This window comes from Platalea leucorodia (genome assembly GCF_965183815.1).
Source record: "Platalea leucorodia genome assembly, chromosome: 8".
NCBI classification, from domain to species: domain Eukaryota; kingdom Metazoa; phylum Chordata; class Aves; order Pelecaniformes; family Threskiornithidae; genus Platalea; species Platalea leucorodia.
In genome coordinates this window covers 12106708-12130570 of record NC_138830.1, presented here as the reverse complement: position 1 = coordinate 12130570, position 23863 = coordinate 12106708, and the positions used below count along the sequence as shown (strand labels likewise).

At 58.6% G+C, this 23863-nt stretch overlaps 1 protein-coding gene across 1 annotated transcript; it reads left to right on the top strand.

Annotated features, from left to right (window-relative positions):
- Positions 1-1638: 1638 nt before the first annotated feature.
- B3GNT7 (UDP-GlcNAc:betaGal beta-1,3-N-acetylglucosaminyltransferase 7) lies at positions 1639-19832 on the top strand (the record flags this gene model as incomplete). The annotated part of the gene is made up of 3 exons (XM_082319041.1): positions 1639-1737; positions 10787-11024; positions 18553-19832. 3 exons carry the CDS (start codon positions 1639-1641, stop codon positions 19830-19832), a joined length of 1617 nt encoding a protein of 538 aa, XP_082175167.1.
- Positions 19833-23863: the final 4031 nt, after the last annotated feature.

Below are 23863 nucleotides of genomic sequence, written 5' to 3'. Positions count from 1 at the left end.
TTAGATCTTTAGTTTTAGGTCCTGCTTTACTCTGTATTATTTAGTCTGAGGTTCCCGTTTGTTGTTGGTAGGGATGACTCTTGTGATCCCTTGGTGTTGTCGCATGTGTTCTTGCAGCAGGGCAAGGAGGTTCGTGCGGGGTGAAGGTGCAAGGGTTGCGCTGCACGTGGGGAGGGTGCAGCCGGGGTAACCCGCGCCGCTGCGCTGGGACGCCTGCAATGGTGTGCTCAGGGGGCTGCAGCTGCAGATTGCCTGGAAACTTAAAACGTCCATGTGCTGGTCTGGGCTGGGATAAGTTAATTTTCTTCACAGTAGCTAGTATGGGGCTATGTTTTGGATGTGTGCTGGAAACAGTGTCGATAACACAGGGATATTTTAGTTACTGCTGAGCAGTGCTTACACAGAGTCAAAGACTTTTCTGCTCCTCACCCCACCCCAGCAGCGAGCAGGCTGGGGGGGCACAAGAAGCTGGGAGGGGACACGGCTGGGACAGCTGACCCCAACTGGCCACAGGGATATCCCACACCATATGGCGCCATGCTCAGCACATACAGCTGGGGGAAGAAAAAAGAAGGGGGGGACATTCAGAGCGATGGCGTTTGTCTTCCCAAGTAACCATTACACGTGATGGAGCCCTGCTTTCCTGGAGATGGCTGAACACCTGCCTGCCGATGGGAAGGAGGGAATGAAATCCTTGTTTTGCTTTGCTTGCGTGCACGGCTTTTGCTTTACCTGTTAAACTGTCTTTATCTCAACCCAGGACTTTTCTCACTTTTACCCTTCCGATTCTCTCCCCCATCCCACCTGGGGGGAGTGAGCGAGCGGCGGTGTGGGGCTTAGTTGCCATCTGGGGTTAAACCATGACAGTCCTTTTAGCACCCGACGTGGGGCTTGGCAGGTTTGATTAGAATGTGCTAGATCGAATTTATAGCTGTTATTGCTGTCTAGCTTTTAATCAACAGGCTCCCGTGCTTGCCATGGGGCTTGCTTACCTCACTGTGTATCAGAGTCTAGTGCTCGTTAGTGGCTGCTTTTTGCTGTACTGCTGTACTGCTTATCATCTTACTGTGCTGTGCCTGGGAACATTTTGATAACAGCAATGGTGATGTGCCTGGGCTGGCAGATGGCCAGGGCATCGCTGCTGTTCCTGTGCTGCTGTACTGGACAGGCTGGAACCCCAGTGTGAACTGGAGTGAAAGGGACGGTGACCTGTGGGTGAGTCCACGTGGGAGCAGGACACCCTGAAGCATCTGTGGCCGTGGATAAGCCCACACCAGAGCAGGTACATCTCGTAGGATCTGTGGCCGTGGTTATGTCTGTGCCGCAGCAGGTATACCTCTGACGGGATTGTGGCCCAAGGATAAGTCCACGCTGGAGAAGGTACGCCTCGGAGCATCTGTGGTTGTGGATAAGCTCATGCTGCAGCTGGTACACCTTGAAGCATCAGTGGCTGTGCATGAGGTGATGCTGGAGCACCTCAAAGCCTGTGGCCATGGATAAGCCCACAAGAGAGCAGGTCCCCTGGGAGGGGCTGCAGCCATGGGTAAGGCCACGTTGGAGCAGGTTTACTTTTGAAGGGACCATGGCTGTGGGTAAGGCCACGCTGGAGCAGGTCTGTCTCTGAAGGCGTTGTGGCCCATGGAGATGGCCACGCTGGAACAGCACCTCAAAGTGACTCTGGCTGCGGATAAGCCTATGCCGCAGCAGGTATACCCCCTGGAGAGACTGGGGCTCAGGGTCAGTACTAGCTTATGCTTATTCTCTTTTCTGGGCACAGTTTGAAGCTAGTATTTGTGACCCTGAGGGCTAGAAATAGATTTTGTTTGTCAGGACAACCGCATATCTGCCCGGGGGGAGGCAGCGGGGGACAGCTCCTACGTCCTATTAGTTTCACAGTGAAATTGCAAAACTTTTGATCCTGCACCTGCATAAACTTGGCCTATGCTGTACCTGCATCAGCTGAGAGCTGTTACACGGGATCTGGCTTTTCTTCCACACCTACTGAACATGCAACCCGCGCCGAAGATCGGGGCTGCGTAAACCCAGCCCAGGTTTTCCTTTGTTATACCACCCACAGCTAACAGGGTGCAAAGTAACAGTGCAACACGTCTCCTCCTTGCAAGGACGAATGCACCTCCCTTTTGCTTCCAGCCTGAATTTCACTTTTTCCTGCCGCACCATTTCATGCAGGCAGCATTTGATCAGGTTTCTGTTGCTTCAGTGGGTTTGCTGGGTATTAGACAATTTATTCTGGCACAAAGGAGGGAGCAGGTTAGAGCAGGTTAGAGCTGTCCGGCCTGGCCGTGCAGGAACCAGTGACAAATAAAAGCTCCATAAATACAGTGTACATTCTTCTGCCTCTCCCCTTCCTCCACAAGTCTATCAGTTGCTTTCTCAGATTATTGAGAAAAGAATCTCTGTATTTCCTGGGTGTGAAATGTATTGGTTCCCCTTTGCAAGCAATGAAGATAATTTTGCTGGCAGCGCTGCGGCTTGGCCCAGGGCTCTGCTGCTGGATGCCTGATCCCAAGGCTGACTGGAGCAGCGGAGATACTGGCCTCAGCCCTGCAAGCGGCAGGTGGGTGCCTCTGGATTGCTCCAGGGAACTGGGACCCACCTGGCATGCGGGAGCAGCCCAGGATGGAGCTGCCTGCAGGGGCAGGGCTCCCCTCCTTCCCTGCCCACCCCAGCGCCCAGTGCTGGGGCGTGGGAAATGTGCACCGGCCCTTTCCTCACTTCTGCAACACTGGGCCTGGGAAATGGGGTCCCTTCGGGCTCTAGGACTCCCAGGGGTCAGTATACATTTAAGCCTTATCCCTCAACCATTTCCCTGTGGCTGCCGTCACCTCCCTTCGGCATCATAACATCTGCCACAGCTGCCATTGCCCCCCGCGGTGGGGCTCGTCCTCGTCGCGCACTCCCTGGGCTGTGCTAAGGGGGTGGTAGGATCCGTCCTCTCAATCTTGAACAAATCAAGTGATGGTGGAAGGACAACCGGGGAGGAAAGGAGCGGAAAAACTTTTGCCAGACATTGTTTCCACCGCAGCCTGATGCAGCAGCACTCGCTCTCTGCTCCGAGACAGCTCGGCCCCATGGTTGCGCTCGCTGCTGCGATGTGCAGGGTGCTGGCGGCGAGCCACGTCCTTCCCCTGCGCTGGGGCTGCGGGACCATTGCCACCCGTCGCAGGGCTCTCTGCAGCTGCTGGTGGCTGGTGTCCGCACACCGGTGGCTTGACCTCACGGCCAGGATTGCAGCTTCTGGGTGACCTTTCCCAGGTTAAGCACAGCTTGTAAAACCCTCACCATTCTCCCTGGGCTTGTAAAATGCAACTTCACTTGGTTTGTTGTGGCAGTTTCACTGGAGATAGGAGCTGAAGAGGGACTTCACTGCTACCGAAACCTGGCAAACACCCAGAGGGGAGGGTGGCTGCGATGCACATCTCAGCCCTTCAGACACCGCATTCCTCCCACCAAGATTTTGAGATTTCACCTCTCTGGCCCCGCTTCTGGAAGAGAACAAACAAGCCTGGCCCCTGGGCAGCATCCTTCTGCTGTCCCCTCCAAGGGGAGATGCCCGGGGGAGAGCGGAGGCTCATCAGAGAGTCGGTAGCAAACCCCAGGCGGGGATTCCCCTCTGAGCCTGTCTGCCTGCCTCTTGCGGCTTTTGACAGTCAGATTTATGGGGTTTTCCCCTTTCTCTTAGCCCTGTTCCCTAGCCCAGACCTGGGTTTGATGCGGGTTCGTGTGCTCTGCGGGTGTAAATTGGCGCAGCTTCGGCAATGTCGGTGACCCTGCGATGCTGCCTGGGGTGTGAGGGTCAGCCCCTTCGCTTTGCTGAGAGCTGCAATGGTGGTGACCCCCGCTGCGACACACACACATTTCTGCCTCTGCTGCAGAGGAGTTGGTGACTGGTTTTTCAGGTAGTTTGGGTATTTTGGCAAACTGAACAGAAAATCACAGGCAAAAAAGGCAGCAAGAGGCAGGAAGGAGAGAGGCAGGAGATAGATACTCATGCACAGAGGCTTCCCCTGGGTTGGTGCGTGTCCCCGCTGTGTCACCCATGCTCATAAGAGTTCACCTTTCTCTTTGTGTCCCTTGGGGTGTGCGCACCTTGCTGGAGCCGCTGGAGGGTGACGGGTCCCCTTGCAGAAGCAGGACCCGGTGCAGCACAGGGGACGGTGCTGTCCCGCAGGCAGCATGCCTCCAGCCCGCTCTCTGCATAGCCCTGGCCCCCGGGACCTCCTTCTGCAAACGGATTTTCCAGCAGCTCCTCCAATGGAGGATTTTGCAACATTTCCAGGTGAAGGGGTGGTAGGTACAGCGGTGACCACCCCGCTGCCGGCCGGGAGCGGGGGAACAGAGGAGCCCCTTCTCTGTCCCCATCCCTGCGCAGCAGACAGAGCCCTGCTGTTGGTCAGAGAAAGGTTGGTGAAGGCAGAAGTGAAGAAAAGGCTCCTGGCAGGTTTCGTCTGTTGGAGCCAAGAACGGTCCTGTTTTTGTTAGGATCTTGTGATCCTTTTTTTTCTTTTCAAATACACCTATTTATTTTTTTTAGACTGCTGGCCATTGCTCAAAGGGACTCGGGCTGCGAGTCCATCCCAGCTGGTCGACCGCTTGCTTGCGCCTCATCCTGGTCCAGATCACGCCGGGAAGGGCTTCGGCTTCTCGGCCATGAAAGCCGCTCTCTTAGCGAGGGCGCGGATGTCTCCCCTTGGCCAGGAGCCTGCGCCGGCAGCGGGCGCTGGGGGGGGGCTCGGCACGCCAGCGCTGGGAAGACTGGGGCAGTGTTTGGGGCCGAGGGCTGCTGAAAGGGCTCAGTGTGTGCTGAGCGTGAGTCACCCGGGCTGGAGGGCAGCTGGGAGCCGGCGGAGGAGAACAGCAGAGAGTCGCTACAGGAGAGGCCGGCACCCCAGGAAAAGGCGGTGAAATGAATATCATTAGCGTGGAGTGGAGGCAGAAGGGCCCGAGGAAAGAGGGAGGCTGGGAGGCGGCGTTTCCAGGGGCAGAGGGGTTTGAGGGACCTGGAGGGGGGTGTGGGGTCAGGGATGGGAATGGGGAGGGATGAGTCTGGCCCCCAGGTATGTTGCTTAATCTTCGTGTGGCTCTGGGTGTCAAAATGAAACAAAACCTGGGAAAGGGCTGGGAGACCCCTGGAAAGCTTTGTGTGTCCTCAAGACAGGGAGCTGCCTTGTGTCACCCTTTGGTGCCCCGAGCGCTGGCTTGCAGGGCTGGCGCTCCATCCTGGCTGGTGCGAAACAGCCCTGGAGTCGACGGTTTTCTTTGGCTGTAGCTTGGGCTCAGTTTGGCTGCGCACTTCCCAGTCTGGCTGATACACACCCAGGCGGCTGCCGGGCTGTGCCAGCCCCTTACACATCCTCAGCATCATCTCCCCGGTCCCCAGGGATGTCACCTGCAGTGGCAGGCCCAGGAGGTGGCTCGTGTCCCTCCCAGAGCAGGGGTCATTGCTGGTGGCTCAGTGCCAGCCCCTAAAGGGAGCCTGGCTTCTTGGAGACATCCCAGCTAGGACCTCCGCATCTGGCTGCATGTGAGATGAGAAGCAGGGAGGGTTTTCTGGTTTAGCTTGAACACAAACGTGTGTGGAAAGGTCTAGGTCCATCTCAAAAGCAAACAGCCCTGCTCACGGGGGTGCCTGTACCTGGAGAGGTTCCCCCCCCCGACATGTCTGAGGGTTAGCTGTGTCCTACTGTATTCCAGAGGCATCATGGGCTTGTGTGAAACACCAGTGTGTGTGCAAGAGGAGAGAAGAGGCCCCTTGGGGTTCAGCTTGCCCCCATCCTCAAGCCCACAGCTGCTGGGGACAGCAGGAGGCTGGGATCGATGCGGAGAGGGTGTGTGCAGAAAGCGCTCCGGCGGTGGTTGAATAGGAGATGCATCATACACAGATATGCTTTTTTATGGGCTTTTAGTTGACTGAACTGCAAAGGAGTTGATCTTTGCTGAAAAGTCACACTAAGCCATTTCCCTCTAGCACAAATAACCACAGCCCAAAAGCATTGGGTCTTGCCAGCCGAGCAAATGGGGAGGGTGGCTGATGGCCCTGGGCAGCCCTGCCATGCTCCTGTGCCTCCAGACCTACGGAAAACCACTCCAGAGGCTGGAATAATCTTATTGGCTTACTGGCCGCTGTCCCAGGGCCGGTTCCTCCACCAGACCTCTGGTTCATTGATCCATGGGGCCCCGCAGCTGAACTCCATGGCCACATGCCAGGCGTTGGCACCACGCGCTACCAGGGAGCGTTCCTGCCACCTCGCCCCGAGGACCGATGCGCCTTCCATCCTGCTCTTTCCATGCTGTCCGGCTCTCCATCCTTCCCCACCTCTGCCTAACACTGGGCAGATCTTCAAGGCTTTGCCCCCACGGGAGTGACCTCTCAGGGTGGTGCTTTTCTGTCCTGTTGTCACCAGCGGCAGCAGTAGGATGGAGAAGTAGCACATTACAGGGAGCACAGCATGATGATACAAATGGGCTGGAAGGACCCATGAGAGCCATCAGTTTCTCCCTCCACCCTGCAGCAGGCTCTGATTTCCCACGGTGAGGCAGGGATCAACCCAGCAGTGGCGTCTGGAGCCTCCCTGGATGAAGATGCTGAAACATCAGAGCCGTGGCGGCGCGGCAGAACCGTCAGCCCGGCAGATGGCACGGGGCTGGAGCCACGCTTGCTGTGAATCAGGGAAGGAGCTGGATCCATGCATTAACTCACTGGCCATCTCAGCCCACAGCATGACTTCACCGTCGGGTGAACATCCCACCATGGAAACCAAACCTCAGGAATGTGGCTGGGTGTGCCGGCTCTCTTCCCCTCTCCCGAGGGCTCTCGCATGGCTAAAATGCTCCCAGGCTAGCAAATTGCTGTTGCCACCTCTTGCACCAGCTCCCTGAGCTGGGCTGGGGAGCGATGCCCATGTGAGGGTCAGCCCCTGTGCCGGGCGGGTGCCTGCCCAGGGGTGGCACTGTGGGTGCTGGGTGCTGCCCCTCACTTCTTGCTCATGGAGAAGCAAGAAGCTTTGCCGTGGCCTTAATCCAGTAGCCCTAGCCAAGGGGGGGAAAACTCAGAGCCACATGCCCTCTGTCTCCCTTGCTCCATCTCTTGCTGGAGACAGACCCACCAGTGGTTGTAGCAGAGCCCAGGTTTTGGCACAGGTGATGAGCAGCAACAGAGCAATGATTAACGGTGAGCAGAGCGGCAGGGCCAGGGATGTCTGAGTCGCCTCTGCCTCCCTCCTAAACCGATTTGGCCAAAAAAGGCTAACGTGAGCTTTTCTGCGTCTGCCGGCCCGGGAGGGGGCCCGGCCGGAGCTCGGGGTCTGGGCAGGCATGCGCTGCCCTGGGGCTGTATGTTTTTCCACTTGGGCTGGAGAGGGGCCGCGGGCAGGCAGCCGCCGGGCTCAGGTGACTCCTGAGCCGCCCTTTCCATCTGACTCAATGAGAGACGTCGCGAGCGCTCTCCTGCCCGATGGAAAACACGGCGCCTTGCAGCTGATGGCTTCTGGGTCTGTGCCAGCCCCCTGGCAGCAGGGCTTCCCGGGGCTGTGAGCGCAGCGTGCCAGCCCCCCGAGCCCAGCCCTTCCCAGGCTGGAGCTGGGAGAGCGGCTTCTGATGCCCAACCAGGGCTTCGTCTTCAGCCCATGCCCGTGGCCAGCTTGGCGGGACGGTCAGGGTGGCAAGGCTGTGCAGGGCGGGTCCATGCTCCCTGCAGCGGGCAGGAGGATCTCTGCGGGCAGGACTGCCGGCTTCAGTGCTGGCGTGACATTGCTTTCCCAGCCCTCCAACCTGGGAACATCTCCCTTCTGGTTCCCTCTCCTCCACTTTGGCTCTTTGGGAGGGTCCAGGACGTGAGTGGTCCCCTCCGGCAGCAGGACGGGTCCTTCCCTTCCCCTCCGGAGCCAAGCGCACCAACAGCCTTCTTGCTGGGTTTGCGCAGCACAAACACGTCTCCCTTCTCAACCCCATGTTCCCATCCCTCTTGGCTTTTTCCATCCTGCTGTCCTCACAGGCTTCTTGTCTTTGGTGCCCGGATGCCATCCTGCCACAGGTTCATGGGACAAACTCAGCCCTCGGAGCTTTCTGCATGAGGCCGAACTGAGTGAGTAGAGAGGGGGAAACTGAGGCACGCGGGGGTAAGCACTTCTCGCAGGGGCACGCTGGGCTGGCAGAGCCAAGCCAGGGCTTCTGGCTCGCTGTGTCCAACCACAAGGCTATTCGCCTCACGCCGCAGAGGCAGCCCCACAAGCCGTCTGCTCCCCCCGTGCCCGCTGCCGGAGCCACAGCATCGGGCTCCCCCTGCTCCTTTGGGAAGGGAAATGTTTTCCCTTTCCCCTCCCTTCCCTGCTCGCCAGTGTGAGTCCGTTTTCCCCTGCACGCTGCCGCCAAGCGCCTCTGGAACCGCTGGAAAATGCATAAAAGGCCTGGGCAAGGCTGCGGCGAGGGTTACTCGCAGTCACAGCTGAATCCAGCTGCTGATTTAAAGCAACAGCACGGCCACACCGGGCTCCCCAGGAGACCCAGGCGTCCCAGGGGCACAAATGCCGGGGGAGAGGAGGCAGCATCCCAGCTGGCCAACAGCCCCAAAGCCGGAGGGGGGGCCTTTTTGCTGGGGAAACTGAGGAAGGAGCCCTGGAGGAGGTTTCGCTGGGGAAACTGAGGAGCCCTGAGCCCAAGGAGGCAAACCCTTGGGTAGATCTGGCCGTGGGGGTTTGTTCCCCCAGGCTTGCTGAGCCCTTTTCCCTGCCCTGCTCCTGCGGCTCCTGGCACAAAGGCTGGGGCAGCGCTTCCATGCCAGCGCTGGCTTGTGTCCCGCCTGGGGACGCAACTGCAACAGCATCGCCTCCACCGACAGCATGCCACCACCCTGTCCCCTGCCTTTCCATGAGCCCGTGGCACTCGGGTCTCACCCCATCCTCGTATTCCCCAACACAGGGGGTCTGTGTGCCCACCCGAGCACTGCACTCTCGTGGGGTGTCCCAGAGGCAGGTTGGGGCTGCAGAGGGCCACAGCATCTTGGGGGGTGGGGGGGGCTGGCCTGGCCGTCGCCCTGCAAAGCAACTTCCCCTCCTCCCCCGTTTTTGGAAGAAATCATGCAAATCCCAGGTGGGGTCATTCCAAGCAGAGCAGTGGGCATTGCTTTTGGCCATGACTTGAGGTGTTTTGGCAGCCTCTGGTGTTTCGGTGTGAGCTGCAGAGGCCGATGGAGCGGGAGGCAGAGCCTGGCTTTGGGAGGGCAGAAACCTCCTCTTGCCTCTGCCCAGGAGCCAGCACCGCCTCGCTCTGGCAGAGGCGCTGGGATGGAAATGGCCGCAGGGCCCTGAGGTTAATGTGTAAAATAACCCACCACCTGCCTTGCTCCTGGTCTGGTTTATGGCCCTGTTAATGATGAGCAAGTGGAGGGAGCTTTCAGGGGGAGGTGGCTGTCTTTCCTGGCATCCCACGTCAGACCTGGCCTGTACAATGACATCTGCCCCAGCTTGGAAGCTGGTGGCATTCACTTGGCAATAAACCAGGGTAATAATTAATCCTAACTGCCCTGGGGGGCTTTCTCTGAGCAAGGGCTGGGATGGAGGCAGTGCCAGTCCCTGGCCATAGCCCTGAGCATCCTGCGTGGGAGCAGCGGTGACAGGCGAGCCTCTCAGGGTTACTTTCTACCTGCTGGCACAGCCCAAGCAGTATCACAAAAAGTGCTTAGAAAACAAATGTGCAATGAGAAAGGGGCATTCTCTGTCCTATCGCATCCAGGATGTTTGCCCATGAGTACGTGCAAAGCCCTGACGTGCTAGTGCGAGTCTGGCTCAGCTAAACAAATAGAGACCTTGGCGGGACGCTGCAGCCTCGGCCTCCCTCCCACCCCGGGGTGCATCGCAGGCGAGCACCTTTAGCGAAGGAAAAACCTAAATGTGTGACCACCCTGTGCTGCCGGTCGCGAGTCAGGCTGAGCCCTTGGTCCGGGGAGGGCTCGGAGGTTTGGGGAGGTGAGGGCTGGTTTGGGTGTCCCCGCAGGTGTCGGGGTGCCTGGACCTTGGCTTGTGTGGGAAACCCAGCCCGGGGACCACGGCACTGGCACGAGTAGCCAGGAGGTGTGAGAGCTGCTGGGAGAAGAGATGAGACTTTTTTCTGTGTATGTATAATTTGCTGGAATGGGAAGAAATCAGAAAACAACACCAAAAAAGCCCTAGCAAAGAAACCGGGTCAGCTTTTCTCAGTGAAACAAAACCCAAACCATCAGTGGGAAAACATTGGCTGGGTCAACCTGCCACAAGCCTGTCTTCTGGGATTACATAAACTTCATAAAAAAAGCTCACATCTTTCTTTGTAATTATTTTTTTTTTTATAAAACATTTTAATTCAGGTCCACTTTGAAATGAAAAGAGGCTTCTTGAAACAAAAAAAGCGTTGCGGTTTGCTTTGAGAACAACTAAATGAGACACTTTGCCATCGCCCCAGTCCTCGCCCTTTCCCGTTGCCCCAAACGATGCCCCGTAGCCCCGTTGGATGCCAGCTCCAAAGCCTCGTGTCCCCACCGGTCGCTTGGCCCCACCTCCAGCGGTGACAGCGGGAGGGATGCTCGGGCGGGAGGCGAGTGTGTGGCACTGGTACCGGCTGTCTCCAAACGGGTCCTGGCAGCTGGCAGCCGTGGAGATGGCTGCTGTCGGGAGGAAGCCGATGTCACCCTGGCTGTGGCTGGGGAGTCCCCCGGGGAGGTCCGTGCATCACCTTCCCCTTCTGCCTCTCCATATAATGCAACGATAACGTGCCCGAGTGTCATTTCTCGCAGGTCCCCTGCCAGCTTTCATGGGACCCCAGTGGCTTGGAGCGCCTCGAAATGCCACCAGCGTTGCGCAAGGCGAAGGAGCTTGGCTTTGCCATGCCTGCGCAGCACCCGCCACCCAAGAACCTTTCTCCAGACACCCACAGCTCTGCCAACAGTGCTAAACAGGCACTCGGTGCCTCCAAATTTCACCCTAATGCCTCAGACCTCAGAAATAAGGGTGCTGCAGCGAAGGAGGGGCAGGGTGACGGATCCAGACGCTTTGCTGAAGGCAGGGGCAGGCAGGGATCTGCTGGGGGCTGGGTCTGCTCACGGCAAAGTGATGCTGCCCTCAGCTCCAGGTTTGGGCAAACAAAAAAAAATTCAGGTTTTGCTCTCAGCAGAGGGTTGTGGCAGCTCAGATAAAGCCTGTTCTCACCGGGTGCTGGAAAGAGGCAAGGAGAATGTTTGTGGAGGAGGACTTTTAAAAAAAAAAAAAATGTTTTCAGTTTGGTTTTAGCTTTCCTGCCGCCTTTCTGCTTTCCCAGGGTGAATCCAGAGAGCATGAAAACTTGGGTTTGTCCTAAACTTTTCTGTGTAATGATGAAACAAATGTAAAAAACACTGCTTTATTATAAGATTCAGCCTGGAAGCAGGAGCTAGCAGTGCCAGGGTGCCTAGGACAGTGTTTATCTCTGGCACTAGTAGCCCCAGACCTGACACGATTTGAGTCTTTGATGAACATCAGACGGAAAGCTTTGCACAGCCATCCTGCCCCAGGTCTGCAACGCTCTCACGCAGCGGGACGTGCGTCTCTCCCACGCAGGGGGAGGTGGGAGCAGGGTCTGCCTGCCCAGAGCGGGTTATTGGAGCCGAAACCCTGCGCAGCAGCGCGGAACCATCCGGGAAGTCCGTGCGCTCAGGGCCCTGCTGCTATCCTGCACAGAAGCAGCCGTGGGAGAGGCGGGAGCCTGGAAGCGTGGCTGGCAAAGCTCCCTGCCGCAGGCTGCCAGGAGCCCTCCTCGCCCTGCAGCAGTGCCACTTCCATGCCAGAGCAGCACAGCCTTTGGGCACGCTGCACCGCAGCCGGCCCTGGGCTTGCTGGCTGATGGGGGACTCAGAGAGCCCCGGCAGCGTGTCGCACACCCACAGCATCTGGGTATCCCCTGCGGCTGCAGCAGCTGCTCCAGGGCTGTGTTTTGGGTTTTACTCTGGCTCCCCATGGCAGGGATGCTGCTGTCCCCTCCCCATCACGGCCCCAGGGCACACTGCAAGGATGAGATGGTGGCTGCACTTTTGGGGCTTTGCTGTTTGCATCCCTTTGTGCCTGTTGTTCGTGAAGGGGGGAGTCTCCAGTGGGATCACCCTCCACCATGAGCCCCTCTGTGCAGAGTGGGGTGATTTCTCAGCCATGGGCTGGTGTGCACCCACCATCCCTGTGCTACAGAGATGAGATGAGTCCTTCTTGCATCCCACTCCCGTCAAGCTGATGCTCAGTGTGGGTCTTTAAGGTCCCCCTGACTCCCTTTCTCTGTGCATCTCACAGCTGTGACTTTCTCGGGCCATGCGTTCAGCAGATACAGACTTTCCTGCGGGCAGTGGGAACAGACTAAAAAGAAATCAGAGAGGGTGCGTGGGGACCTTTCGTGGTGATGAGGTTGTGGGGTGCTGCAGAACTGGCGCAGCCTGTTTGGGCAATATGTCCTGGGGAGCTTTCGCAGCCCCCAGGACGCGGAGCTGCAGGGCATCTGCTGAGCTGCTGCGGTGGGAAAGCGATAGCTGAGATAAGGAGAGAGAAGCAAGTCTGGAGAAAGCAATGCAATTTTCCTCCCCAAACTGAGCTGGACTTGGGAGTTTCAGGGCCAAATGCTGCTGTTTAGCAGAGGTTGCATAGGTCCCACCCCGTGTCCAGCCTTGGAACAGAAGAGCCTTTCCCATGACAAGCACAATGTGTCCGAGGGGTTGTGAGAGCTGTGGGAGGCCCTGACCCTCAGCACTCGTGCAAAATGCAGAGAGGCTGCGGGGAAAGGAGCTGGGATATCTCTGCCGGGCAGGAGAGGAAATATCCCAAAGGATTTCCTGCAGGCTTCCCAGCCTGGCTTCGTGGTTGATACAAGCGGCTGGTGGGGATGGGAGGATGACAAAAAGCGAGACATCAAAAATGATGGGGGCTGATTTTCATGGCTGAAAAAGACCCTCAACTGAAATGCTACACTTTTAAGTGGAAAGGAAGGTCTTAAATCTGCTTCCCAATGGGCAATGGGCTGCCCCACGCTGATATGGTTGCTGGAGAAACACTGCTTCCAGGGCTGAAGGAAGAGTTTGGAAGGACACCTCACCTGCCTGTGGTGCTGGTGGAAATTTGACCTTTGGGACAGGTCCTGGCATGCCCAGCAGCAGCCTCCTGCTGCAGTAACCCTTCCCCTTGACTCCCCGCGGCCCCAGGTGAGGTGTGGGTCCCAGGAGATGTGCGGGTCCTGGGCAGAGCGTGGGTGCCTGGTGAGGTGGGAGCTCTGGGCAGAGTGTTGGTCCCTGATGAGGTGTGGAGCCTGAGTGAGATGTGGGTCCCGGGAGAAATGTGGGTCCCAGGAGAGGTGGGGGTCCTGGGTCAGGTGTGGGTCCCAGGAGAGGTGCGGCTCCACTGCTCCAGGGATCCCCAACCATGCCGTGCTCCCAAACACAGAGGCAAAGCTGGGATCTCCGTGTCCCTGTGAGATGGGGATTCATCCCAAAGTGACCTGCCCATGTTGGGGGGCAGAAAAGACCCGCATTCTTATTCCAGAGATCAAACCCCAGCTGCCAAAAGCACCTCTCCTGGTGAGCACTGGGATCCCTTTCCTTTCCCATAACTGGGATCCTTTGCAGTTAGCTATGGGGCAGGGCTGAGGCACCCCAGCGAGGGCACAGCGAGGGCAGTGTGCCCGGGGTGCAGAAGACCCTGAGGGGTGCTGGGGCGGGACCCCCAGTCTGCTGATGGGGGGGGTGTCCCATCAGCAGCGTGTCGCAGGGAGGGTCCCCAGTGGGGGGTAGGGGGTGTCACCCTTAAACCCCCGCCGTCCCCTTCCCCTGCCAGCGCTGGGGAGCTCTCTGCCCGCTGGTGCGACTGGGGAGGGGCGAAGGGGCAGGGCAAGAGTTAAACCTACCTGGTCTGCCATCCCTCTTGGCTCCACCTCGGAGAGCGAGGGGAGGGAAAAGGGAAAAAGTAGGGGAAGGGAAAAAAAAAAAGGAGGAGGAAGAGGAAGAGGGCAGAGAGAAGCGCCTGGACCGCGGGCAGCCCCGGCCAGCAGCGGAGCGGCCGCCCCGTCCCACTCCCAGCATGTTCCAGTGGTGAGTAGGGGCCGGGGAGCGGGGGGACCCAGCCCCGCTCCTGCCCCGCTCCTGCCCCGCCCGAGCCCCGGCGCTGCGTCCTGCCCGGAGCCCGGGGGGCTGCGGGGTCCCTTCCCCGCCGGGCCCCTCCCGAGGGGCGCCCCGGTCCCCATCCCACCGGCTCCCTCCCGAGGGATGCCCCGGGAGCGGCTGGCTGGGCGAGGGAGACTTGGGGGGGGAGGCTGCGGATGGGGAAGGGACAAAGAACGGCGTCTGTCCGCTGTCCGTCTGTCCCCGTCCCGGGAGAGACGCTCCCCGCCGCGCCCCGGCTCTACGGAGAGCTGGCAGGCGGGGTCCTCCCGCCCCCGGGCCGGGGTACCCCGGGGAAGGGTGGCCGCTCCCGGCGCAAACCTCGCCCCATCCCGGGGCGCCGGAGCTCCGGCACGGCGGGAACCGGGCCGGGGGCACCGGGCAGGGGCTGGCGGTCAGCCCCGTCCCCCACCCCTTCCCTGGGGATGCCTTTCCCAGCCCTTCCCTGCAAAGGGCTGGGTGGTGCGGCGAGGCGGGGGAGAGCCGGGGGGGCGGCCAGGCCTGCCCGTGGGGTCCCTGTCCCACGGCAGCACCAGCCTGCGGGCAGATGCCCACGGCGGGGGAAACAGCCAGGGTTTCACCTCTTCCCTCTTCCCCAGCCCCGTGTTTTTACTGCCTTGTTGTTAAACCAGACGTCTTCCATAAGAAGGCGACGTGTCCCGGGCACCCGGAGATTGGGGACAACCGTCCTGAGCCGCGGCCCCGCTTGTCGCTTGCACCCAGCCAGCACCCGCTGCTTTTGGCGATCGTTTGGGTGCTTTCTGCCCAGGGTCTGCTCCTGGATGAGATCCCCTCTCCCAGGCCCTTGGCACGGCCAACAGAAAGGGCTCTATACTGGCGATGCCTCCGCCGGCTCAGTGACTGGGTCTAATTGAGGGGCCAGAAAAATCCAAATAAATAGATAGCCCTGGCCCATCAAAGAGATTTTCATACGGATCAAAAGTGGCTGTGTGCCTCTCCTGGGACAGAGAGCCCCCAGTCTCCCGGGGCCTCGCCTGCCCCCGGCATCACCACCTGAAAGGGAAACTGCCCACCCCTAATTTGGGGGTTTATATTTAACCGCCCGGGGCACAGCCTCCCTCACAGGGAGGCTTTTCAGCTTTGCCTGGTGGAGAAAAGGGAAGAGGAGGAGCGGGTTGGGACCCTTCCAAAGCTCTCTTGATGGCACTGACACCGGTGGTTGGGGCAGCCGGTCCTGGTTGGCGCCGGTGGGAGCCCAGCTGGGACGGGGCACGGGTTGCTGCTGTCCCCGGGCTGCTGCTGTCCCCAAGCCCCGCAGCACCCGGTGTCCCAGGCTCTTGGGGACATTGCCCAGCTCTTGGGGTTGTGCCCCAGAGCAGGGCGCTGGGGCTCAGCAGGGTGGCTTCCCTGTGACGGCAGCAAACCCGAAGCACCTCCCTCGCCCTTGCCTCCTGCAAAGCGCTGGTTCTTGGGGTCTCCAGAGAGCAGGACCTGGTTTCTCCCCCCTAAAGTACTTCCCAGCTGAGGAGACCACAGAGCAGAAAGGCTCGAGATCGGAAAATGATTGTCACTCCTTTGCCCCCCCAAATCCTTAGTTTGGAGTGGGAATTGCCTGCGGTTGTGGCTCAGGGTTCCCCCAGTCCCCATCGCTTTCCTGCCAGTGGAGGGCATGGTGCCCCCGTGGTCTCCAGGGTCAGACCTATAGGAAAAATCCCAAACTGTTTTTTGTAACAAAGCAAAACTTGGACGTTGCACTGGTGAGAGCTGGGAAACTTTGTCCGCTGAAAGAAGGAGGAAAGAAACTTTTCTGTGCTGTTGTGCAACACCTCGCCGCTATACCTAGATGTACCCACCTCTTACTAAAAGATGGAGCTCTCCCCTCACCCCCAGGGCAGTGTCTTCTGCCTGGGCTGACATAAAAAGCAGTGACTCGGGGAGGGTAACGGGGGTGAGCGGCTCCATGCGGCTCCTGTCTAGGGCAGGCAGAACCTGCCAAGGGTGGGACCCATCCATGCCAGTTAGCGACAGCCCTATCCATGCAAATTTTTTGGAATTCTATCAGTAATTCCCTGCCTATGGCTTCTGGGAAACCTCCGGTCATCCTTCAGGCTGTATGTGTTATCACATGTTGTCCTTGGGGTGGTGGGGAGTGCAAGGCTGGGGTGGGACGGGACGGGATGGGATGGGATGGGAGCAAGGCTGGGGTGTCAGGATGGGATCAGCACCATCGGGGTTACTATACGGGATGACCGGGTTTATTTCTGCTGCAGTGCCAGGTATTGATGAGAGGTTTTAAACGTTCCTTGGCTGTGCAGGGCTTAAAGTTGCCACTGTATCAGACCAAAGGGTTTCTAAGAACAGCCTCAGAGCTGTGTGGCCAGGGCTGGAGAGGGTTAAGGGAATGGTGAGATCTAATCAGAACTGCTCCCTCATCAGTCGCAGATGAGTGACCACATATAAAACCAGACGGGGAATATCGATCCATTTACCCATAATTACTTATTTCCACGCTCACTCTCACAGTCCACGCTAGTGGTCACAGTTTTCCCACGTCAATGCAGGGCTGAAAAGTTCTTTGTACTTGAGGGTGAAGCCAGAGACAGGAGCTCCGGAAAGCTCCTGGTTCCCCCGGTTCCCGTTTGGGGCTCCTGCATTTGAGAGCGGCCGGACTCCCCAGGCGCCATGCTGGCCCCTGCCCTGGGGAGCCCGAGGGGCATTGGGGTGTCCCACCACGCAGGTGCTTTGGTGCAGCCTGTGCCCCAAAACCCCAGCAGCTTTCTTGCAGCGCTGATCACAGTCTGGCCCCCAGGGCCAGGAGAGTTTCAAGGCTTTTTTTTTTTTTTTGCTGTCTGGAAATTACTTGGGTTAAATGGTTCAGATTTCAGCCCCAAGATCCTTCTCTGGACTATCCTGAAGTGAAGGTGCCACCTGCCTGGTAGAGATGACCTTGGTTCTTTCTGGCTCTAACGGGGAGTGGGAGGCCGAGGGGCTGTCCCTGATGGGTGGCACCTGGGCTGGGACATGCTTCTGTCACCAAGGGGACAGGCACAGGGGAGGCTGGGAGGACATCCCCAGCCGAGGTCCCCTTTACCCGCTGGCCGGGAAAGGGGCTTCGGGGGCTGCCGAGCACCTTGCGTGTCCCCTCCGCGTGGGAGCAGCTGGAGATGGGGCTGCCCTGGGGAAGCCATCGGACCCCGGTGGGCACGTGGAGCCCAGCTGCCGCCCCCGTGCCCGGTGCTCATTTGCACGGGGAGAAGGCCCGAGGCAGCTGGAGCAAGCAGGACTGAGGCGGGAGGAAACTGGTGCAGATGTGCCAGCTGCGGAGGGGAGCTGGGTGCCTGGGGCCAACATGGTGCAGATGGGCAGAGTGGGCAGCTCCTCTCCTCCATGGCAGTGGGGTGAGAAACCCACCTTTAACTGTGTGGAAAAGCAGGTTGGGGGGGTGTTTGGTGCATCACTAATCTCTGGGTGCAGCCTTCCCGCTGTCCCAAGGGCCACAGGAGGGTCCCTCTCAAGCCCCTGGCGAGCTCCAGGGTTTGTCCCATGAGCCCGCGGCTTCCCTGGGCAATGGGTCTGCGGCAGGGGGTGGGATGGCCTCGCAAAGGGCTGGGTTTGATCTACCACCCTCAGTCCCCCCTGTCCCCCACACACCTTGGACAGGCAGATATCTGGTTTGCTGCAGGCTGGGAAAATCTGCTCCCAAACTTGAGATCTGCAGTGATGCAAACCCCCAGCCGTGCATCTGCCGTCCTTACCACTGCAAAGCAAAGTGACGTGTCCTGAGAGCTGGCCAAAATGCCCAGCAGTGCTCCCAGAAATGCTGGCTCCCGAGGCGGATGCAGAGTTAGGGATGTCTTTTCCCCACTGAACCTTGAAGTTAGTCTCAAATGACATTTTTTTTGTCCTCATCTGACATTTTGAAATCACACGGCGATGCCTGTTTCGTGTTGACTCCCGTGGTGTTCCTGGCTCCGGTTTGTCAGTGTTGTGTAACCTGTGATGCCAGTCTAGGGCCACGGCAGTACGTCCGTGCTTTGGAGCTAATGCTTCTGTGGAAAAGATAGTTCCTTTCTGCTCTTGTCCTAAACGGCAATCTTCAGATGGCTGAAACGGGGGGTTTCCCTTGGGACTTTCCTCCAAAACAGATGCTTTGCTGAAGCTCTCATTCTGACTTCATCTCTCTCTCTCGGCCCAATTTTTTCTTTCCTGTGAACCCTTCCCAGCTCTTTGCGCAGACCCGAGGTTACCAGCTGACACCGCAGCCACCTGCCACGTGCCTTGTGCCTGTCCCTGCGGCTCAGTGTGGCCCCAGAGCCACCCCACAAGCGGGATGCAGGTGGGAAGAGCATGCGTGGCGGTGTCCCACAGCTCTTCCCACAGTGCTGCTGCCCATCTGTGATGGGACACAGATTATGAGCATCCCACGACCTCTCCAGGAGGTGCTTTTGCAGACAAGCCTCTCGCAGGCTGCAGTTTCCTCTCCTTAACCCCCTTGTCTCGTCCCTTTAGGAAGAAGACCATTTACAAAACAGTTTGCCTCTCCTTCTTGCTGGTGATCATGGTGACATTGCTGCAACAGGGAATGGCCCCCAGCCAGTTCATGCAGGGCCAGCAGCAGAAAGAGCTGCCCCCTCTCGAGCCCCTGAAAACGCAGAAGAGAAACAACGCCTTCTCCATGACCAGCACGTTCTGGAAGAGCAAGAAAGAGAAAGCTCCTGTGAAGGAGGAGGAGGAGAGCGTGATGGCAAAGCAAGTAAAATCCTGGGACATCACCACTACCAACTGCTCGGCCAACCAGAACTTAAGCAAGGCGGACTGGTTCAAAGGACTGGAGCCCAACTTCCAGCAGTTCCTGCTCTATCGGCACTGCCGCTACTTCCCCATGCTGATCAACCACCCGGAGAAATGCAGCGGGGACGTCTACCTGCTCATCGTGGTCAAGTCTATCATCACGCAGCACGACCGCCGCGAGGCCATCCGGAGGACCTGGGGCCAGGAGAAGGAGGTGGATGGCAAGAGGATCAGGACGTTGTTCTTGCTGGGCACAGCCTCCAAGGAGGAGGAGAGAGACAACTACCAGAAACTGCTGGATTATGAAAACCACATCTATGGTGACATCTTGCAGTGGGATTTCCTGGACAGCTTCTTCAACCTCACCCTCAAAGAGGTCCATTTCCTGAAGTGGCTGAACATCTACTGTGACAATGTCCACTTCATCTTCAAAGGTGACGACGACGTGTTTGTGAGTCCCAGCAACATCCTGGAGTTCCTGGAGGACAAGAAGGAGGGAGAGGACCTCTTCGTGGGGGATGTCCTCTATAAGGCCAAGCCGATCCGGAAGAAAGAGAACAAGTACTACGTCCCCAGCGCCCTCTACAACAAAAGCAACTACCCACCCTATGCAGGGGGTGGGGGCTTCATCATGGATGGGCCCCTGGCCAGGAGGCTGCACAAGGTCTCGGAGACGTTGGAGCTGTACCCCATCGACGATGTCTTCCTAGGAATGTGCTTGGAAGTCCTTAAAGTATCACCTGTTGGGCACGAGGGCTTCAAAACTTTTGGCATTGTGAAGAACAAGAACAGCAAGATGAACAAGGAGCCGTGTTTTTTCCGGAGTATGTTGGTGGTTCATAAACTGCTGCCTCCAGAGTTGCTCCAAATGTGGGACTTGGTCCATAGTAACTTGACATGCTCGAGAAAACTCAACATCCTTTAGCTCAGTCTCTCTGGAGAGCTGGGACTGGAGAGGCCGGGACAGCTGATCCCTGCTCCGGGATGGGGTGAGCCTCTGCCGGTGGCACACAAGTCCTTTGGGGACATCTTCCTCTGGGGGAAGGAGGGCAGAGACACTGCACTCGTGGGCAGGATTTGTGATAGTGTTTGTCCTGTACTGTAATGATGTGGTTCACTTATCTCCAGCTGGGTTGGGGGTTGCTGAAAAAGACAGAAAAAAGAAAACCACAACAAATCTAGCACAAAATGAAGGGGGGGGGGCAGAAAGGGAGGGGGGGAAGAGGGGTTTGTGCTCTCCGTTAGGTACCACCTCCAGTGGAGCACGGTGAACAGCGGGGTGGGGGGGGGGAGGCAGGGAGGGATGTGGCAGAGGCTTTTTTTTTTTTTTTTTTTTTTGAGATGTTCAGGGTTTGGCTATCCAGGGAAGCCGCTCCAAGGGAGCTGAGCAGTTTACAAGTGCGTGAGGCCCCCCACGACTCAAAAGTCAAAGGGGATTTTATTTGTTATCTCAAATTTCTCCTCCATGTGAGCTTTTAGTGACATTGACCCGGTGTGCATTGGATTCATCCCCACCAAAGTCCTCTCTGTGTCCCCGCTATGCAGCTGGGGAAAGGGGCTCTCCTTCGAGGCCAGACCTCGCCAGCCCTGAGCCCCCTGGTTTCAGCCAGGTGGTCAGGGGGTTGAGGTCTCTGTCCCTGACAGAGGGTCCCAGACGATGGTGGCCCCCAGCACCAGCCCGGGCTGTGCTTGTCTCCCCAGCCCCTCTGCTGGCCTCGCTGTGCGTGCACTCAGAGGAATGCACCCAGCCGAAATTCCTCAGGGATTTGTTCCTCCTGGCAGGAAAGGGAAGGGATGAGGCAGGCTGCCCTTGCCCAAGGCCGAGGAAGCAGCAGAGAAAGCCGGTTGGCCCTGGCAGGAGTGGCCCAGGGGGCTTATCATACCTGGGACCCCGGCTCGGGTACAGGAGTCCCCGCGGCTTGCTGCGAGCAGACCCTCTCCTTGCAGAGCTGCCCTGGTGGGGTTGCCTTGGAGGGGGACAACAGCCCCCAAAGACCCCATGTGTGCCCGCTTCAGGCTCAGTCCCGGTTTTGCAGCAAGCGCCATGCTCCAGGGTAGGTTGGAGAGCATTGGTCCCACCCTGGCACAGGGAGCAGGGTCCAAGGGGACAAAGTGAAGGAGGGCTGGTGTTTTGCACCATATCTGCTCCTCTCAGGGTTGTTGCAGTGTTTATTCTACAGGATGAGGCCAAGGAGCACAACAGGGAGTGGTATCACGAGACATGGCCCTTTTTCTTTGGGCTGAAAGGGCCACTGGAGCTGCCGAGGAGAGCCCCGAGCCAGCTGCCGTGATAGAAACCCCCGACAGAGACACGTGGCCATGCACATGGCCATGGTTGCTCTCCAGCCACCGACTGCAGGCATGAGCAAAGCCACAGGCACGTGCAAAGCCACACGCGTGGCACAGGCACTGGCGCGCCAGCTCCCAGGCAAGGGGCTCTGCACACGCGAGTGTCCCCGTGCGCAGGGCTTGCACACCCAGATCTCCCTGCGCGCGGGTGGACACGCACAGCTGCATCCATGGCCCTGACCACACACTGGGAAACGCAGGCACATGTGCGCTCGCTCCCTCTCTCCCTCTCTGGTGCCAGACATTGAAAGGAAAAAATTTCTACTACCTCAAAGGTTCCCCTGTGCAGTGCCTTTTTTTTTTTTCCTTTCCTTTTCTTAATGTGTTTTGGAAACGGGCCCGGTTCATTTACTCCAAGTCTGTATGTTCCCCAGGTTAGAAAACAAACAAAAAAAGGGCATAAACCAGCCAAAAAAGGCACCCTCCCACCAAGCCACGCCACTTCTTGGCAAATGCCCCATGTCTGCTCAGATGAGCTAGAAATTTGAAGAGGAGGAAGAAAAAGAGCCCATTGCTGCCCTGGGCTTGGCCGTTGGTACTGGGGCTGGTGGCGATACTGTGAAATTTGATTTTTGATGCACCCAGTGGCACCGTGTCCCTGGGGCAAGTGCTGGCAGCGCAGGGCAGAGCACCAAGGGCATTTTTGCTGCCCGCTGGGCTTAGGCAGCACACAACACTCCTTCGCTTTCCCGTCCCCTCCCACCTTCCAATGGGAGTGAGTTCAGAAATACTTTCCAAAATGACACCTCCGTAATTTATGGCAGGTACAGTACATTGGGCTGTATATTTATCCTATATGCAGGGGACAGCTCTCGCTCTCTGTAGCAATGCGTACAGCAAGCCAGGGCTGCGTGCAGAAATCGCTCAGTGTTGCTCTTCACCTGGTGGGACCTGTACAGAGAAACCTTGTAGATTTGGTGAATATCCTAGTTTCTAAATAAAGGTTAAAAGAAGAAGGAGAAGAAAAAAAACCCCAAACCCTCACCTCATGTCATTGCTAGCGGGTTTCTGCTGGCCAAGACAGTCTGGCTGGTTGGGAATGAAACCTGGTAATGGGCTACGGTGGCAAAACCACTGCTTGGAGCAGGCGTCTGGGGGCTGTGGCTGCCCTGCTCCGGCTTGGCACAGCTTCCTTGCGGAGCCTGGCGCGGTGTTTAACAGGGGCCAGCGGATATTTGCTCTCTTCCATGCGCTCCTCCAGCTGCATTTCAAACCCAGCTAAACTTCAGGTCGTCCCGGCGCCCTGCAGCGAGGAGCTCCTCACCTCGACCTCCATGGCAAAAGCCACTTCGGCAGGTTCGGAAGCTTTTGGCGAACACCCTCTCCCCCTCATGCTGAAGGAGCTCGGCACCTCGCTGTCCCTATCGCTGAAGCACCACCGCGTCCCCTGGCCATAGCGCAATGGGATACAGAGGCCGCGGGGCGGCACTGACCCCGGAGCAGAGTGAGCCACGGCTGCAGGGACAAACCTGAAGCAGGTTTGAATCTGGCCGAGGTGAGGAGGAGGAAAGCCATGCAGGAGCCCACGGGTCTCACCCCGCTGTCTGGGCACCGGGGGCTCAGTTTCCAGGGCTGGCACCATGGCGATGGGGAGGAGGGACGCCCTGTCAGCTTCCCTGTGGGAATTTCACAGGTGGCACAAGAGGAAAAGGCTGGGCCCCGTGGGGCAGGGACGGGGTTGACGGCGGGATGAGGCGGGTTCCAGCAGGGAGGCGGGGTGGGAAGGAGCCCCCCGATCCCTTCGCTCCTCCGCAGGCCAGCGGCGGCGGCCCCGCGCCCCGCCCGCTCCTGGCCCGGCACCGGCCCGCCCGAGGGCCCCGCGCCGCGGCCCCGCCAGCGCGGCCCTATGCCGCCCCCTGGCGGCCGGCCCCGCCGCCGCCCTCCGACCATTTGCCGCCGGGCCCCGGCGCCGGCTCTAAAATGGCTGATGCCGAAAGGGCCCGAGAGGAGCCCTCGCCCGGGGGAAACGGCGCACACCCCCTCCTCGGGTCCCCAGCAGAGGCAGCACAACCGCTCCCCCACGGGTTTAATATAAAACATTTTATCTGTAGAGAAACCCCTTTTCCCCCGCCTCCAAGGGCTGCGTGTTGGGAATCCGTATGCAGAAGAGACTGTGTAGCGAGCGCTTTGCACGGCCATGAAAAAGTTGTGTTGCTATAATAGGCAAGGAGAGCGGAGCCGTCTGCAACCACAGCCAGCGCTGAGGGCTCAGGTCATTCCCACCAAGCGGGCAAGCGGAAGCCCACAGCCGGAGGGGCTGGCCGAGGAGCGCGCAGCAGTTGCCACTTGAGCTTGCAGGTGCCTGCGCCCAGGGGAGGCGCGAGCCCACAGCTATGCAGCCCCGCGGGCAACCACAGCAGCTGCCCCCGTGCTTTCTGCGCCCAGGTGCTGCAGGCACTGAAGAGCAGCGTTGTCCCCTGACAGCTGCCGCTGCAGGACACCAGGAAAAAGAGGGCAGTAACAACTGCTGCGGGACCCAGCTCCTCCGTCCCCACGCTGCCAGGGGCAATCACCCTCACCAAGCATACGGCAGGCGTAGAGCAAGCGCAGTTACTTCCCCTGACCCCATGTTTCAACATATTTGCTTCATACTTAGGGATAAGTCAA